Source organism: Ascaphus truei, chromosome 2 (assembly GCF_040206685.1).
Source record: "Ascaphus truei isolate aAscTru1 chromosome 2, aAscTru1.hap1, whole genome shotgun sequence".
Classification (NCBI taxonomy): domain Eukaryota; kingdom Metazoa; phylum Chordata; class Amphibia; order Anura; family Ascaphidae; genus Ascaphus; species Ascaphus truei.
In genome coordinates this window covers 349,708,707-349,724,634 of record NC_134484.1, presented here as the reverse complement: position 1 = coordinate 349,724,634, position 15,928 = coordinate 349,708,707, and the positions used below count along the sequence as shown (strand labels likewise).

The window sequence follows — 15,928 nt, the reverse complement described above, 5'->3', positions numbered from 1 at the left end:
AGCAACAAGATTTAGAGCTGTAGTTAAAATTGGCATTAAGATTATATAAACGCCATATCCAATTAAACTTCACTCTAAATCAACTGACCCAAGTTCTAGCTCAGTGCTAAAAAAATCCACACACGGAAAAGTGGTTTCTGCCCAAGAGTGTACTGTATATTGTACATCTCGAATACTCTTTAAAGAGAAGGAAACTGTATTAGTCAGATTGCTAGAAATATGTGAGTAACTCTATCAAAGTATAATACACTAGTAGTATAAAAGCAAGTGGAAAGCTATATTAACGTATTAAACACCCCAACATTACATTTATTAATTATATTTTGATTATACCAAAGAATATTTTTTTTTAAATAAACCAATTGTTTATAGCTTTACCTTATTTTAGGGAACAATAATCGCTTCAGCTGTCCAGATCATTGTAATTGTTGAGCTTTGATATAGAAATGCTAGAAATGCTTTCAATGATTTAAAATATTTATTCTAAAAAATAGAGGTTGTGATTCTGTGTTACCTCAACCAACAGCAGTGCATCTTGAATATATTGTAAATTTGTTTAATTTAAAGCTTCAGAGCAGGTTAAGCTTAACATATTTGTTTACAAAACATATATTTAATTGATTTAATTACATACATCATTTAAACAAAATTATGAGTCAGCCATAAAAGGTGCCCTAATAAAGATGTTCATATGCTTGTGTTATTTTTATTTCAGGTACAATGTATGGAACACATGGGAGGCGAGGAAGGCAAACTTACACAAGATACCAAACTTTAGAGCTAGAGAAAGAATTCCATTTCAACAGATACCTAACCAGAAGACGACGGATTGAAATTGCAAATGCCCTCTGCCTAACTGAACGACAAATTAAAATATGGTTTCAAAACAGACGAATGAAGTGGAAAAAAGAAAGCAAGCTCATAAATTCTACACAGCCCAGCAGCGACCCAACAGAGGAAAAGTCAGGAGAGCAAAGCAACACTTAATACAAGTCACCAGGCCTTCCTTTATTCATTTTAATTTTGTACTTTGATGTCTTTTCATATTTAATACACATACAAAACGCTATGAACATATTATTTATGCACAGCTATGAGTTCAGAAAAAAATAGGTGAATTTAGTTGATAGTTTATGCATGTACAGTACATCATCTGGTTTAACATATATACTGTGTGTATAGCAACATACAGCTGGGTCTATATATACTGGATTACTGTAGGTTCGTGTTTGAGCAATGACAGCACTATATACTGTATGAATCTATGTGAGAGGAAGCTAACAATACCTTTTACCAACTGCACACTATTATGCCAGTCAGTAACGTGCATAATCTAGGCTAGGGTGAATGCAGAGTCTTCGCTATACCTTATTATAAGATCTGCTCGCTAATTGTAATACGCATAGTCTAACGAGTTATCCAAATGTATGGGGTGGCAAAAAAGAACGGAAATCTGAGGTCATCCTGTTTTTTTTCCCATGTCTAAACAAAATGTGAATGTCAGCTGCATTTTAAAATGTTGATGTACAGTAGCGTGAGCCACTAATTGTTCTTAACGGTGAATCCAAGGCAACGCTTCCTATATATAAATTGAAAGAAAAAACAGGTATATAGCAATTGGAAGTTAGGTTCGATTGATTTGTGTTTAAAACATGGAGGGTGAACAATAAGTGTTCCACATGAAATTCAGCATTCAAATGTTGTATTAGATACAAGTCTTGTTGATTTTGATGATGAAAATCTGGATTCTGAAATAATTCTACCATACGATCAAATGTGCCAGCGTTTTTCTTGCACGGTGGTGCATGTGGAAATCAAGCTACCCTGCTTTAGTTTTTATATGTGCGCAGTGACCTCTTAGCACATTGTTTTAAAAAGGAACTGTGTTTTAAAAAGAAATGCAAACATAAAATACATTTAAACCATTTTGATATCAATAGCTCTCTTAAAACACGTTGACATTATAAACTGTCAGCGTTATTAGTCTCTATTGATATTAATCCCTAGTATCAAAACTCTATTTTTTAATTTCTAGTGAAATAAAAGAGACAACAGAATAGTTTTACAAAAAATGAGAATAAAATAGAAAATAGGTTTTTGGGGAGAAAAAAAATATATATATATATATTCAAGTAGCACCCTTTGTGCAATTTTTCGGTATTAATGTGCTGGTTTGTGAACTGTGGCTGATAGCCGGCACATTTGGTATTCACTAATGGAACTGAGAGGGGAATGCAATAATTTTCCTGTAATGGGATGTAACCTCAGTTCGACCCCGGCCCTGCAGTCCCTTCCTCGCTGGAGAGACAGTAATACCCGCTCGCTCTCCAGAGGGTGGCGCTAGAGTCCAATTAAAACTCTGCATCAGTGGACGGGATCGCGCTGCAATGCTCGCTCCCTTTAGCATCCTCCCAGCTCCCCCACTAGTACACGAGTTTACCTCTAGAGGTCATCAGGCAGGATTTACGACTGGACAACAAAAGCACGTGATTCCAAGTCGTACCCCATATTTGGGTGCCTACGTAGGAGGGAACCAAGTACATGTCCCAGTCATTTCCATAATTCATCATAAATTGTGCAAGGGTGCTATAGACGCACAAAACGACCAAGAGCCACAAATCAAGCACACATATCAAAAAACAAATGAGCTCTTATTTTGTAAACTCATTTTGCGGTCGCTATCCAAATGGCCCGGACTACCAGTTACATAATTATGGAGATCATAGCTCGGTGAACGAGCAATACAGGGATTCAGCGAACATGCATTCCAGCAGGTACGGATACGGCTACAATGGCATGGATCTCAGCGTTGGGCGCACAGCTTCCAACCCCTTTAGTGCCAATGACAGAGCAAGAAATTATCCATCCAACCCAACCTCCTCTACAGAGCCAAGGTATAACCAACCTGCAACGTCTTCACATTCTCCTCCACCTGACTCTCTCCCCTGCACTGCTGTGGCCACTTCGCCTGTCAGCGAGAGTCACCAAGGGGTGAAAAACTCTATAACTAACTCTAACAGCACTTCGTCCAATTCCAGCAACAGCAGCAATGGCAACAGCACTCATATTAACAGAGAAGGGGTTGGCACTTCTTCTGGTGCTGAAGATGACACCCCAGCTAGCAGCGACCAGGCAAGTTCACAGAACGGCCAAAGCCCTGCACCATCAGCACAGCCACAGATCTACCCATGGATGAGAAAACTGCACATAAGTCATGGTAAATCTAAATTGTTGTTTTCCCCCTCCCCACCCCCCAATGTAATGAGAAATACACAAATATATTAAGGGAGGGGGGGGGGCAACTTTTGCTGCGATATGTATGTCCGTGATGTGTTAAGACTTTTGCAGTACACATCAAGATTAAAAAAATATATATATATTTAAAAAATTGAATATTGTTATATATTCTAATCTAATTGTATTGTTACTATAGCAAGCGTGAAAACAGTTTTTTTTTATTTATCACAATTCTAGTGAATTGCTAAAACAATTAACTGTGAAAAGATCTCATTAAAATATGATGAATAGCTTAAATGATTTATCATTGAAGGTTCATCTAAAATGATCCCCAGAAAAATATATTGTTGCAAGAACGTTTTTATTGAAAGAAAAAAGCAGCATCATGTATTCAGATGCATGGAAATATACCATGGGAAAATGTCTATGTGCTGTTCACAAAAAAATAAAATGTTAATACTTCTCTTTAATCTGCACCATCTCGAAATAAATTAAGTAGTTGTTAACCCTCCCCAATTTTTTTTTATTTAAAGCATGTTCTAATTGAAGGTAGTATGTCTCCAAGTAAAATAGTTCTCAATACCGTTAGAAATGTGTTGTGGTTTCTCTTGAGTAACTCATTTTTTCTGTTGCAGACAACATAGGGGGACCAGAAGGGAAGAGGGCTAGGACAGCCTATACACGCTATCAAACCCTGGAGCTGGAAAAAGAATTTCACTTCAATAGATACCTGACCCGCAGAAGAAGGATTGAAATAGCACATGCTCTTTGCCTCTCTGAGAGACAGATTAAAATCTGGTTCCAGAACAGAAGGATGAAATGGAAAAAAGATAACAAACTGAAAAGCATGAGCATGGCAGCTGCGGGAGGAGCATTTCGCCCATAGATGTATAATCAATGAAAAGTACTGATTCAGTATTAGCTAACTAAACATGTATATTGTCACCATGACTTTCTAGAACTCTTCTGTGTTACTTCTGTGAAGAAACCCTGTTCTTGTTCTCCTTCATCTTCTAGCCATCATGAGCCTTTATCTTGGGTGAAAATAACTACAGATGCTTTATGTAAATGTTTTGTTTTGAATGGCTCTGTCTTGACAATTAAATGTTTTAACTTATTTGAGTATGTAACGCGCTTTGTGTAACTTGAAGTAACTGTAAAAAAACATGTTTACTACAAATGTTATGTGTTGCATTCAATTTGCAAAATCTGTATGTGTTTGTGAAATGTTATTATATGTCTGAATAGCCTACAAGCTGTCAACCAGATTTTCATGAAACTACCTATAATTCCTGTGAAAATAACTATGTTGTAGAGGTGAAATGTTCAATACAATTTATCTTGTAATAGTATGGTGAATAGTGATACCGTGACACAAACTGTGATTCCAAGCAGTCTGTCCTAGCTGTGCCTTTGTATGATTCTTTGCACGAACTATGAAAGTAGCTGTAAGCGCAGCTTCTGTGATATGTGTTTTTGTCCACAAAGTTAAAGAATATAGTCAAAGCCTGGCTGTTTAAGCAATTGTTGTAACATTTTTTTGTTGCATTTGAGTTTTTAAAAAAATAAATAAAATATGACTGGAAACAAAAAAATAAATAAACTTTCTACTGTACATTTTCGTTTGGCTTATTTTTAAGAAGTGATTGATATTCCTTTTTTAAGGACTCTACATGCTTTGATTGGTGCGTAGATGCATTGATAGCAGTACCTCAGGTTCCTAATATAATTGATTCCTTAGGGCACTCTAAAAACTATCCACAATGTGCAGTGAAAGAAAGTATTAGCCTTATTTGAAAAGTACAAGAAAAGCTACTTAAAAGCGTGCATAGGGAAATACACTTTATTTGATTGGTAACCCATACTCTTCCAGCACAATGACATTTACAAAAACTTATTTCCTTAACACGAAGTACATTTCTTAGTGCTTACATTTGTAATGCTTAGTTTAGACAACACATTTCTATCCAAGATACCTAAACTTCCCCATACCTTTCAAGTTTCAAATGTACTTACCTCACCTTAGCTTGAATGACTAACTCTTCCCAGCTTCTAATGGAAATGAAAGTGATGCCCTTACACTAACTGCTTACATGTCGTCTCTTCCCTAAGTTATATATAACAGTAAACTTTATAAGCCCTAGTTCCGGCTATGTGACATTTAGATGCCAAATGAATAGGGTTTTGTCTATGAATTAGATCGTAAAATCCTCCATAGCACAGACAGATAGCCTTACTGGCTATAAAAAGTCACGTGGTGCTATTAAACTAAGTTTTATGGTTTTGGGGAGTTGACGTTCAACAATATATACCTCATAACATATAATCTCACTGTTGCTGGACATCATTTGGCTTTTTTAGCAGGACATGTAAGGCTTGAAGACACCCAGCTATTAAAATTAAAGATCAAATTTGGTCAAATTACAACCTCTTAAACCCGCATGAAAACTGGTTGCTTGCAAGTGAAGGTAAGTTTTGTTACACATGTTACTTTTACATTGCTAGGGGGGATCTTCATCTTAAAAATATACGGATATGATCTGTTCGGCTAAAGTAACCAGCGTTAAGAAAAAGAACTGATTTGGGCATAGATTAGTAATTTGAGGGCCTAACTTTAACTGCTATTACTAGTACAAAACGTAAATACTTCTGTTGCACAGTGGTGCCCTAATTGAAATTCTCCAACTAGTTACTTAATTCAGGACAGTCTGAAAGTTTTATGAAAATTTGGACAAGTCCCATCAGCTCACAAAGTCAGGGCTTATTTCAAGAGACATTGCTAACTACAATTAGTAGAGGGGGGGGGGGGAGGACTATGGTTTTGTAAGAAGATTAACAGGTTTTCTTTTTGTATAACTAACCAGCTCATTAATACTTTCATGTTGTGCTAATACACAGTTGTGTTGTGCTTACTTACCTTAAAATACATAATGGATACACTAATATTCTCATATATCCCAAAGGAAAGTGTGTGTGATCATCCCAAGGCAGCTGTTCTAACCAGCAAAGTATATTGCAAATAATCTAAATACCCTAAAGATACATGTTATGTTTTTACATTTCTGGGCTGGGAAGGAATCTGGAGAGGCCCCAGCTGTGTGTTTACTTCAACATTCTCTTTATGTCAATATTGGAGTTCACACTGCAGTGTGATTACTCAGCAATGAACTTTATGACCGGATTTAACTTTAGCTATTGAGTTCCAGTGCTAAAAAAGAAAAAAAGGGGGTGAGAGAATCCGTGCGTTCATTTTGCTGATCTTCAATCAGAGCATTTTATTAGAAAGCCTGCACCTTCCACCTTCTCCTGTGTCTTCATAACTCCACAAATTCTTCATCACCACCAATCCACAGGTAAACGGGGATTTTGTTGTATTATTATTTGAGTAAGGTTACTTACATCTACATAAGAATTTCATTCATGATCTGTAGGCAAAAGTTCAAACATGCCATAAACTTTTATGGCTGATGGACAGAAGAAACATTTGGTCGCTTGAAGGCTGCTAGTTCCGGCGTATTTGTGAGTTTCCTTTCTTCTGAAAGCATCCGAATTAACATAAAATATGACCCACTATAGAACTGACCTAGGAGTGTTGTGTTGCTGTTTGGAAAGTGCAAGATGATTAAGGAAGCTCATTCGAAAAAAATATATTTGAAGTCGTTTATTCATGAAACAGCCTTAATAAAATACCCCAAAGAGTAGCTGCTTAGTGCCCATGCAAAAAGGTTAGAAAACATGACATTGAACATTTTTATGTTGGAGACTTTAAATGTAAACTCATATGACTTCAATCACTGAACTTAAGAAACTAAAATGTATCTCAGGAGTCATATACTTTCTATTCTTAGATTTGTATTGTGGAAAAAAAGACATTTTGTGTAAATAACCCTTTGTTGTTTCACTTTATTTTTGATAATATGAGCATTATATTTCACCGTGGGATTATAACATCTGTATCAGACTCTCAGTTATTCTTAGTAAGCATCTGCAAGGTTGAACAATAGCCACAAAAAGGTCATGCCTATTTTTTAAAATCTTCAAGATGGACTGAGGAAATGCATTTTACCAATGAAAGTTAAATACGTTTTTATTTATTGGAAACATCACTTTGAAATAGCAACTGGAGCCAGGTGTACTTACGGTACATCATATAATACATATCCCTCTTTTGAACTCTAAAACAAGGGTTATGTAAGTTATTTAACAAATACAAGATACATATTTTAATGTTGCAACTGCCTGGTTCTATAGGTCATCTCATCTTTAAAGGATATGAAAAGCTTAGATTGCACTCAGCAGTAATTGTAGAACTTATGCTCAAAACGCAACAACCAACTTATTTCAGACCTCACTGAGCACATTTATTTCACTGTGTATGTCATTTTTATATATTTTATTTGACACCTGAAATGTGTCTCTTCTGGGCTGTAAAATGTGGAAAAACTGTAAAGCTATAAACATACCTGATTGTTATAGAGCACGTGATAATTCTTTGAAAGTTTTTTTTAATTTGTTGTTTGCCCCATTTTATTCAATTGGAGTCATACAAATCAGAAGTGTATTAACGCTTGATTATTTTCGCATAGATAGCATGTCATTTTACAATTGTCTAAATAAACTATTTTGACCTGTTCGTGGGTTCATTTATCAACCTCCAAAATATGTATAGTTAATACTATACAATTTATTAAAGTATTTTGACCAGCATTATATTAAAATTAAACTGTGCCTCAAATGTTATCAGGAAAGAGCACTGGTTTGTGAGTGTATTAGAGGATAACAATGCTATAACTTTTATAAATAATTCCAAATAGCTAGTTGTCTTTGTGTTTGAGTTGATGACATGTCCTGATTTTATTCAGATGTGTTTTATTTCGAGTAACTTCAGGGATGAAGAGATGCTTTCAACTATGTATAATGTATATATAGATATATAATTATTATTATTTTCGTGATCCAGGTTGCTTATGTACAACTTTTCAACTGTTTTTCCTCTTTGAAAATAATATTTACTCAACGTTACTGTTCAAACAATTGCAATTCTGTGAAGCAGCCCTCGCTTAAGGTGAAGACTGTCATTGCTTAACAAATCACAGCTCGTGCAGTTCACTGCCAGGTTAAGTAAATGCAGAAAAGATAAATCTGCAAACCCTAGGAACACCAGCAGAGCTCGCTTCAGACCAAGTTCACCGTCAACTCGGTTGCCTATGCAAGCTTTAAAGCAGTTACTGACATTTGTTGTTCTTGCAAGTAAATTAAACCAAATGTAAGCAAGGAACAAACATTCAGCTGTAGTTTACCAATTGAATCCTTGTTTTATGTATTTAGTATAATATAATCAAATACTTCGGATTAGGATAGCAGACAAATTATATATATATATGTGTGTGTGTGTGTGTGTGTGTGTGTGTGTGTGTGTGTGTGTGTGTGTGTGTGTGTGTGTGTGTGTGTGTGTGTGTGTGTGTGTGTGTGTGTGTGTGTGTGTGTGTGTTTATATATAATATAATATATATAATATATATAATATATATATATATATGTGTGTGTGTGTGTGTTTGTGTGTTTGTGTGTGTGTGTGTGTGTGTGTGTGTATGTGTGTATATGTATGTATATGTATGTGTATATGTATATCTATATGTACTGTATTCTTTGTGAAGCGCTGAGTACACTTTTGGCGTTATATAAATCAAGACATACAATACAATACAATATATATATATATATATATATATATATATATATATATATATATATATATATATATATATATATATATATATATATATATATATATAAATATTGTATTGTATTGTATTATATATATATCAGTAAATGTTTGATTGACGCTTTATACAATTATAAAGATAAGGATGATGTTATGATGTTACATTAGGGGTGTAAGCATTTGTACAAATAGCTAGAGTTGTAAGATAATGGGCGAAATAGGTAACTTCAAGCAGAATGCTTTTGTATATGTGTGTGTGTATGTGGATTGGGTGGTACAACTGCAGGTCAAAAAGCTGCAGGTCAAAAGTTTACACTTTGCACTGCTCCAAGTCATCTATCCAGACAAAGTTTGATGTCAATGTTATAGTGGAAAATTTGCCTATCAGCACAAAAGATAAAATGTGTTTCAGTTAGGCGTGCATCATAGACTGGACTCCTGGTGAACCCTAGCGGTTTAGTGACCTTGATTACAAATGCAAGAACAGAAAAAAAATATTCTTTTCACTACTTGAAGTCGTATTTCATTAAGAGCCATCCTACATACGCAGTTAATGAAGTTGTTCCACGTGCAGCAGGTAGACTTTAATAAGACAAATGTGAAAACACGTAATTTTAATAATATCCCAGCTATATAAAAAAAAGTGTCAAACAAATGTATTAATTGACAGCGTGGTTTAGGATGAAAGCAGCATCTAATTTCGTTTAGAAGAAACATGGATTGATAATGCATAAAGGAAAAGTTATATTTCGTATACAGAATTTGTTTTTGTTTTCGATCATAGTGCTGTAAAAATATGTTCCCATGTGTGATTTTACTGTCTGGTTACAAAGTATATTTAAAGTATATATATTTTTAATATATTATTTACAATTTTCTATTATTTTGCATATTAATAGGGAATTGCGAGCAAAATATAACACTACTATTTGAACTATCAATATGTGAAATGAAAATATGACATATATGATACTGCAATCCGAGTCTACTGAAAACTGAGCGTTTTGGTCCATTGTTTATATTTAAAACAAAACAACGCATTTCAGTGTTTGTGTAGTCTATAGTTCTTGAAGAGAGTAACACTAACAAAATAAGACTACAAAAAAATGACTGAGTTATGCTTAGTTAAACGTTTGTATTAATTATTTATTTACTATTTTTCTGACAATTTGGGCATGTATTTAATGTCAACGTTAAGAAAAACCATGAAGCGTGAGAATCAGGAAACTATCATAAAGGTCCATTTGGCGTGTGGCAAAATATTGACGACATGAAATATGTTTCTATTATTTGGTCCACAGTACTGAGTGGTCGCCAGCCGGGCATATGCAGGTATCAATTACTAGAGAAAATGGCACTGGAAACATGTAATAGTTACAAAGGTCTTATAAAAAACAAAACTAGAGTTACCTTGGCTTACACAAACCTGTGTACATAGACACACAGCCACATACAATTACATGAGCCCTTGTTTATTTCGTGTACCTATTTATTTATTGAATTGTTTGTTGTGCAGTTACTTGTTTGTTAATTTTGTTTGTTTCTTGGCTTGAATATAAACAAACAATAAAATCCACCATTTGTTTTTTTCGCCTTTCATCAACCTACTGAAAATTAATTAACCAGCCCTATACACTCACAATTTATGTTTTCCAGGTCGGTTGCCATCTTTTTGGAATAATGAAGTGTTTTTATATATATATATATATATATATATATATATATATATATATATATATATATATATATATATATATATATATAGGAAGATGATATATAGATAGATAGATAGATAGATAGATAGATAGATAGATAGATAGATAGATAGACAGATAGACAGATAGATACTTTCACATAGTAGAATATTGTATATAAATATATATATATATATATATATATATATATATATATATATATATATATATATATATATATGTACATTTTAAGCTTTACCCCTCTGCCAATAGTTTTCGTCGATGAGGTCAGTAAGGTTTCCTCAGGGTACAGATTCTAAAAGAGTGATGCATTTCATAACCCCTGTAATATGTACATTTTCCGTTCTTTATTCTTCCTTTTCTGTCAGAAGAAGTGACCTGATAGAAACTCCCTGCTGTCTTAAAGACACTTGGAGGACCTTTTAGAAAAGCTTAAGTCCAAGGCCGAGGTGAACTGCAGGTCACCGAGTCTAACAAATATGAAAACGTCGCCTGGTGAACTGCAAGCCTCCTTATTTAACAAAGACTGTCAATGAGTAAGATTAATACGAAACAAAATGCACACAGTGTCACTTTTCGGTCACTTTGAACTGAGCACTGGTTTGCATTTAAAAAAAGAAAGCTGTTTCAAACACATTGCAAGCAGCTACAAAAAAAAAAGAAAAAGAAAGAAAAGGTGAGAAAATTAGCGATCATCTATATCATTCTCTGCAAGTAAAAGTATAAAAAAAACATCCAAATATAGGGTTAATTGTCAGTGACTCTTTGTTGAAATTGTATATATCAGAGACGGTGGAAATGTGCCTGAATTACACAATAAAAATGTTCACCCTCCTCACAATTTGGGAACCTTCCTTTGGTTCATATAGACACAATGTTTTGTTACATTAAGAAACATTATTTATAGAGTACTGTTGGTTTGTAAATAGAATGAAAGAAATGTCATCATTCCTTAAGTAAAACATATATTGATAAAATCTCTAAAAAAAAAAATCAAGACTCTTAAAGGCTTCCAGAAAAAAAAGGTGATTTGGTTGTTTATTGCAAACTGAGATAGCCATAAATCCTGAAGTAAAATGTTTCAATGTCGGTCTGTGAGATAACACATGGTGGTCTTGGCTCAGTTCTTTTTTTTATGATAACAAAACCACAAAGACAAGTAACAGGCCTTTTGAAATTTAAATAGATACATTTTAACAAAGCAATAACACCCACATGAAAGGCAAACTTAATTTAAGAGGTGTTTTTCTTTATGTATTTTGAGAAACAACCACAAAAGTACTTAGCTTGGTTTTACAGAAAGGGTGCTCCGCTGCCATCACAGTCATAAATGGTAAACGTGGATTACAGTACGTGGCATTATAAATTATTGCCCCCTTTCAGCTCAGACACAACATAGATATATATTCAAATCAAACAGACAAGATATTGGAAACAATTCCATATTTTGCTTTGTAAGATATTTCCCTATGTGAAGACCCAGGTCTCTTGCAAATCACCCCATGTTTGTCACACACATTGATTTTTTTTTATTACAATGTATTGAATGAAAGAAAAATCCTATTTCTAACCACAATGCACCCTTAAAAGCCCCTTTCTTCTGTCTGCTTCTATAACCGTTTTTTTATCAATCCCATGAGTATACCACCCACTGTGGATATGGTTTAAAAATTGGTCAATCTTTTTTTTTGTATTTTTCTTGGAAATAAAACAGTTCTCTTTGTACTTGTAAACCATTTGCCACCTTTATTAAAACAAACTAACACAGTGTTTTCTTCATTTGTTTTATATACAACTATTACTTATTTTGGGCTTTCATAAACAATTAAGCATGTGTACATAATATATGTATGTTAGTCAATTGATTTTTGTAACAGAACTATGTAAATGATAAAAATAGCGTTTTTAGGTATCTTCCTAGCACTTCACATCCGTCTAATACAACATGCAAATTAATCACAAAAATGCACCATCTGGTGTATTTATGCTTCATATAGCAAGGTAAATACATATTCCTATCCTAGTTTCGAAAGTCTACTTAATAATTGTCCGAGTTTGTATATATATATATATATATATATATATATATATATATATATATATATATATATATATATATATATATATATATATATATATATATATATATATATATATATATATGTATATATGTATATGTATATATATATATATATATATATATATATATATATATGTATATATATATGTATATATATATATATATATATATATATATATATATATATATATATATGTGTGTGTGTGTGTGTGTGTGTGTGTGTGTGTGTGTGTGTGTGTGTGTGTGTGCTTAATATTATGCAAGCTTTACAATACATACTTAGCAATATATGAATTACAAGATTTAAGATTGTTTCCTGATGACAAAATTAGCCTGTAGCTTTAATTGTATCATCCTAATGGTTTAGGATAATCGTTTGCATTTTCCCCATCTTTAAATCGTGAATATACATGTACTAAGTCACTGGCATGCTTTAAACATACAGTCTATCTCAGTATATAATGCTAAAACAATGTAAGAACCTTTTTCTAATTACTTAATTAGACTACAGGATTACATTATATCAACTAATGATGCGGGGTAAACAATTACATATCTTCACTCCTATCTTTAAATGTACTGTGAAAAAATTATATATATATATATATATATATATATATACTTCAAAACAAATAACAGGTACGTATTTGGTACCAACAAAACGTAACATTCACAAACAAAATGAGTTATTGTTTGTAGACTGAGCAAACTGGGATACTTTAACATTGTATTTAGTTATCTATATATAAAAAAAGAACTTAACAGTTTTCTGAACGTGAGCATGGCATCTTCTTTTTTCAGCATATGGATTGTCTCAAATAGAGTTAGCTTCTTTTGAACATTTAAACCCCCAAAAAGTCAGATAACTAATTAATGTATCCTGGAATCTATTACAGGATCAAGCAAGGCTCCACTGTTAGCTGGACATGGAGAAAAAGGAGCGGCATAACTGCAGGCCCTATAGCACATAAACAGTTAACCAAGCAGATAATGTTCCTCTACTACCTGATCAATTCTCAACAAAACTGTTTACCACGTTGATTGTGATGCCAGTACTAATATTTGCACACATAATGTTGACTGTTCTTATTTTAAGTCATCTGATGTGTTTTAAACATTGCATGGGCTATTTTTAGTTACACATTTTAACTTCTAGAAATCAGCTTTCAGACGACGTCCTTAGATTTTAGTACCAAGGCAAACATCAGATATAGCTTGATCAGTTGCCCTTGTTTCTAAACCCATCATCACATACGTGCGTGTGTTTGGTATTTCACATACATTTCTGGAAGTAAAAAAATGTTACATTTGTGTTTAGTGTATTTGAAATAAACATGCCACAGGCAATGCCTGGGCAAATATGAAGTGCCTAGTTGTGCAAGATATATCTAAAATACGTTATGGATTCATGTTTCTTAGATGTTTTATGTGTACAAGTCATTTCTTTAGTGTGGATCACCTTACAAACTGCAGAGTTCTTATGTACTTGCTGATTTACAACCATCGTCCAACTCAACAGTTTGCAACAGTGGTGGGTTTGCAGCACAGATTTCCCAGATGGATTCGTATTGCTGCTTTGTTTCTTAAAGTATGCAACACCAAAAAAACAAAAAACAATGAGTTGGTAACAGAATAATATTTTAAAACCATTCTCAACTTATGTAGCTACATCATGTTTTATTAGAAGGTGGATTTTTTTTTTCTTTTTTTTTTAGCAGTCTAGCCTTTCAAAGTGGTATTATCCATTATAGATCACATCAGTGTGAGTGGCAAAGTGTATAATTTTCCCCCCACCCCAAAAAGAAAACCCCCTACAGAGCCTTAGATATATATAAAAAAAAAAAATAACACTGCAAATTGAGTAAAATACATGCACTGCTGCTGCTGCTGCTATTAGTTCATTAGTCTAGGTAGTAGTAGTAATATTATTATTATTGTTATTATTATTATTTATTTATTATGATGCTGTTTACCCCTTGTCGTCTTTACCTCAGCAGCAATTTTAATACTGATGATCCTAGGTGCTCCTGTGTTAAGTATATATCAGGGGCAGAGTGGCAACACACACATTTATCACCCTCCTTGTTTCCTTATCCGGGGTTCCAGGGGGAGCGCGCTGATTGGCCCGGCCGGTCACGTGGGCGGGTAACTTTGCACACTTGACAGCCAGTAGGCGGGTTTGGGGGAGCACAGAAAAACGACAACGCGAGAAAAATTAGTAAAAAAATATTTTTTTTTGGGGGAGTTTTGCACTTCCACAAATTAATGGCCATGAGTTCGTTCCTGATCAACTCCAACTACATCGAGCCCAAATTTCCGCCCTGCGAGGAATTCTCCCACAACAACTACCTGGGCAGCGGCGGCAGCGGCCAGTCTCCCGGATACTACGAGCGGCCGAGGGAGCCCGGCTTCCAGGAGGCAGCGCCGCACCCGGGTCCCGGCAGCTACCCGCCGCCGCCGCCGCCGCTGCCGGACACGGGCAGCTATGTCTACAGCCACCACCAGGAAGCCGGCGGGGCTGCGCAGGGTGCGGGGGTGTCCCCCCGGGGGAGCAGCCAGCCCCAGCAGCTCCTGCACCACAGCCACGTCCTCAGGCAGCAGCCTCCCCAGCTGGGGGGGGAAGCAGCTCTGTGCACTGACAGTACTCACCCGGAGAAACAGGCTGCTGGGCTCAAAGGCAAAGAGCCGGTGGTGTACCCTTGGATGAAGAAGAGCCATATCAATATAGGTAAGTGGCAGCAGAAATGTCACCACCGCCAAGCAACATGCCATGGGGGGTGGGTTTTTACTTTTAGTTGTCTGTTGGCCAAGGGGGAGAGGCAGCTATACTTTTTTTTTTTTTTAGCTTCAGTGGCTCTTCAGCTGAGGATTTATTAGAGACAATCTGTTTAGAAAGTAATTACAGACCCCATAAATGTAATTGCCCCCTGCCATTGACTCGGTGCCATGTGCCTTTGAAGCTTTTCTATCACCAGAGCCCCATCACCATATTTTATGGCACTCAGTTGTGTCCTATTGTCAATAGTCTGTACAACACTTTTCTTTTCTGACTGCTCTGTATCTTATCTGAACAATGGTGCCAAGTTATTTTCTAATGATTATGTTTTCATTGCTTTTTTTTTATGTGCTCAGTTAACCCAAATTACACTGGAGGAGAACCCAAAAGGTCTC

At 34.9% G+C, this 15,928-nt stretch overlaps 3 protein-coding genes across 6 annotated transcripts in view; all 3 read left to right on the top strand.

The window, feature by feature from the left end:
• The window catches only part of LOC142487451 (homeobox protein Hox-A6-like), a 41,919-nt gene that overhangs the window by 4,894 nt on the left and 21,097 nt on the right, over nucleotides 1–15,928 (top strand). For 2 of the 4 annotated variants that reach the window (XM_075586835.1, XM_075586834.1), the window contains one exon: nucleotides 716–993. The exons of the other annotated variants lie outside the window; for them this stretch is intronic. In XM_075586835.1, coding sequence (XP_075442950.1) covers nucleotides 716–987 — 272 coding nt within the window. In that variant the 3' untranslated portion in view covers nucleotides 988–993. Of the gene's footprint in view, nucleotides 1–715; nucleotides 994–15,928 lie in introns of those variants that run through there. 4 annotated transcript variants of the gene reach the window in all.
• Nucleotides 2,383–4,852, top strand: HOXA5 (homeobox A5). Its single transcript, XM_075586837.1, is given in 3 exon segments — nucleotides 2,383–2,626; nucleotides 2,628–3,217; nucleotides 3,873–4,852. Coding segments are annotated over 3 exon segments (1,080 nt in total). The 5' UTR covers nucleotides 2,383–2,387; the 3' UTR covers nucleotides 4,124–4,852.
• HOXA4 (homeobox A4) overlaps nucleotides 14,907–15,928 on the top strand; it is a 2,003-nt gene continuing 981 nt past the window's right edge. Inside the window, 2 exon segments of the mRNA XM_075586840.1 lie at nucleotides 14,907–15,485; nucleotides 15,890–15,928. The exon segment at nucleotides 15,890–15,928 is cut by the window's right edge and continues 108 nt beyond it. Coding sequence (XP_075442955.1) covers nucleotides 15,023–15,485; nucleotides 15,890–15,928 — 502 coding nt within the window. The 5' untranslated portion in view covers nucleotides 14,907–15,022.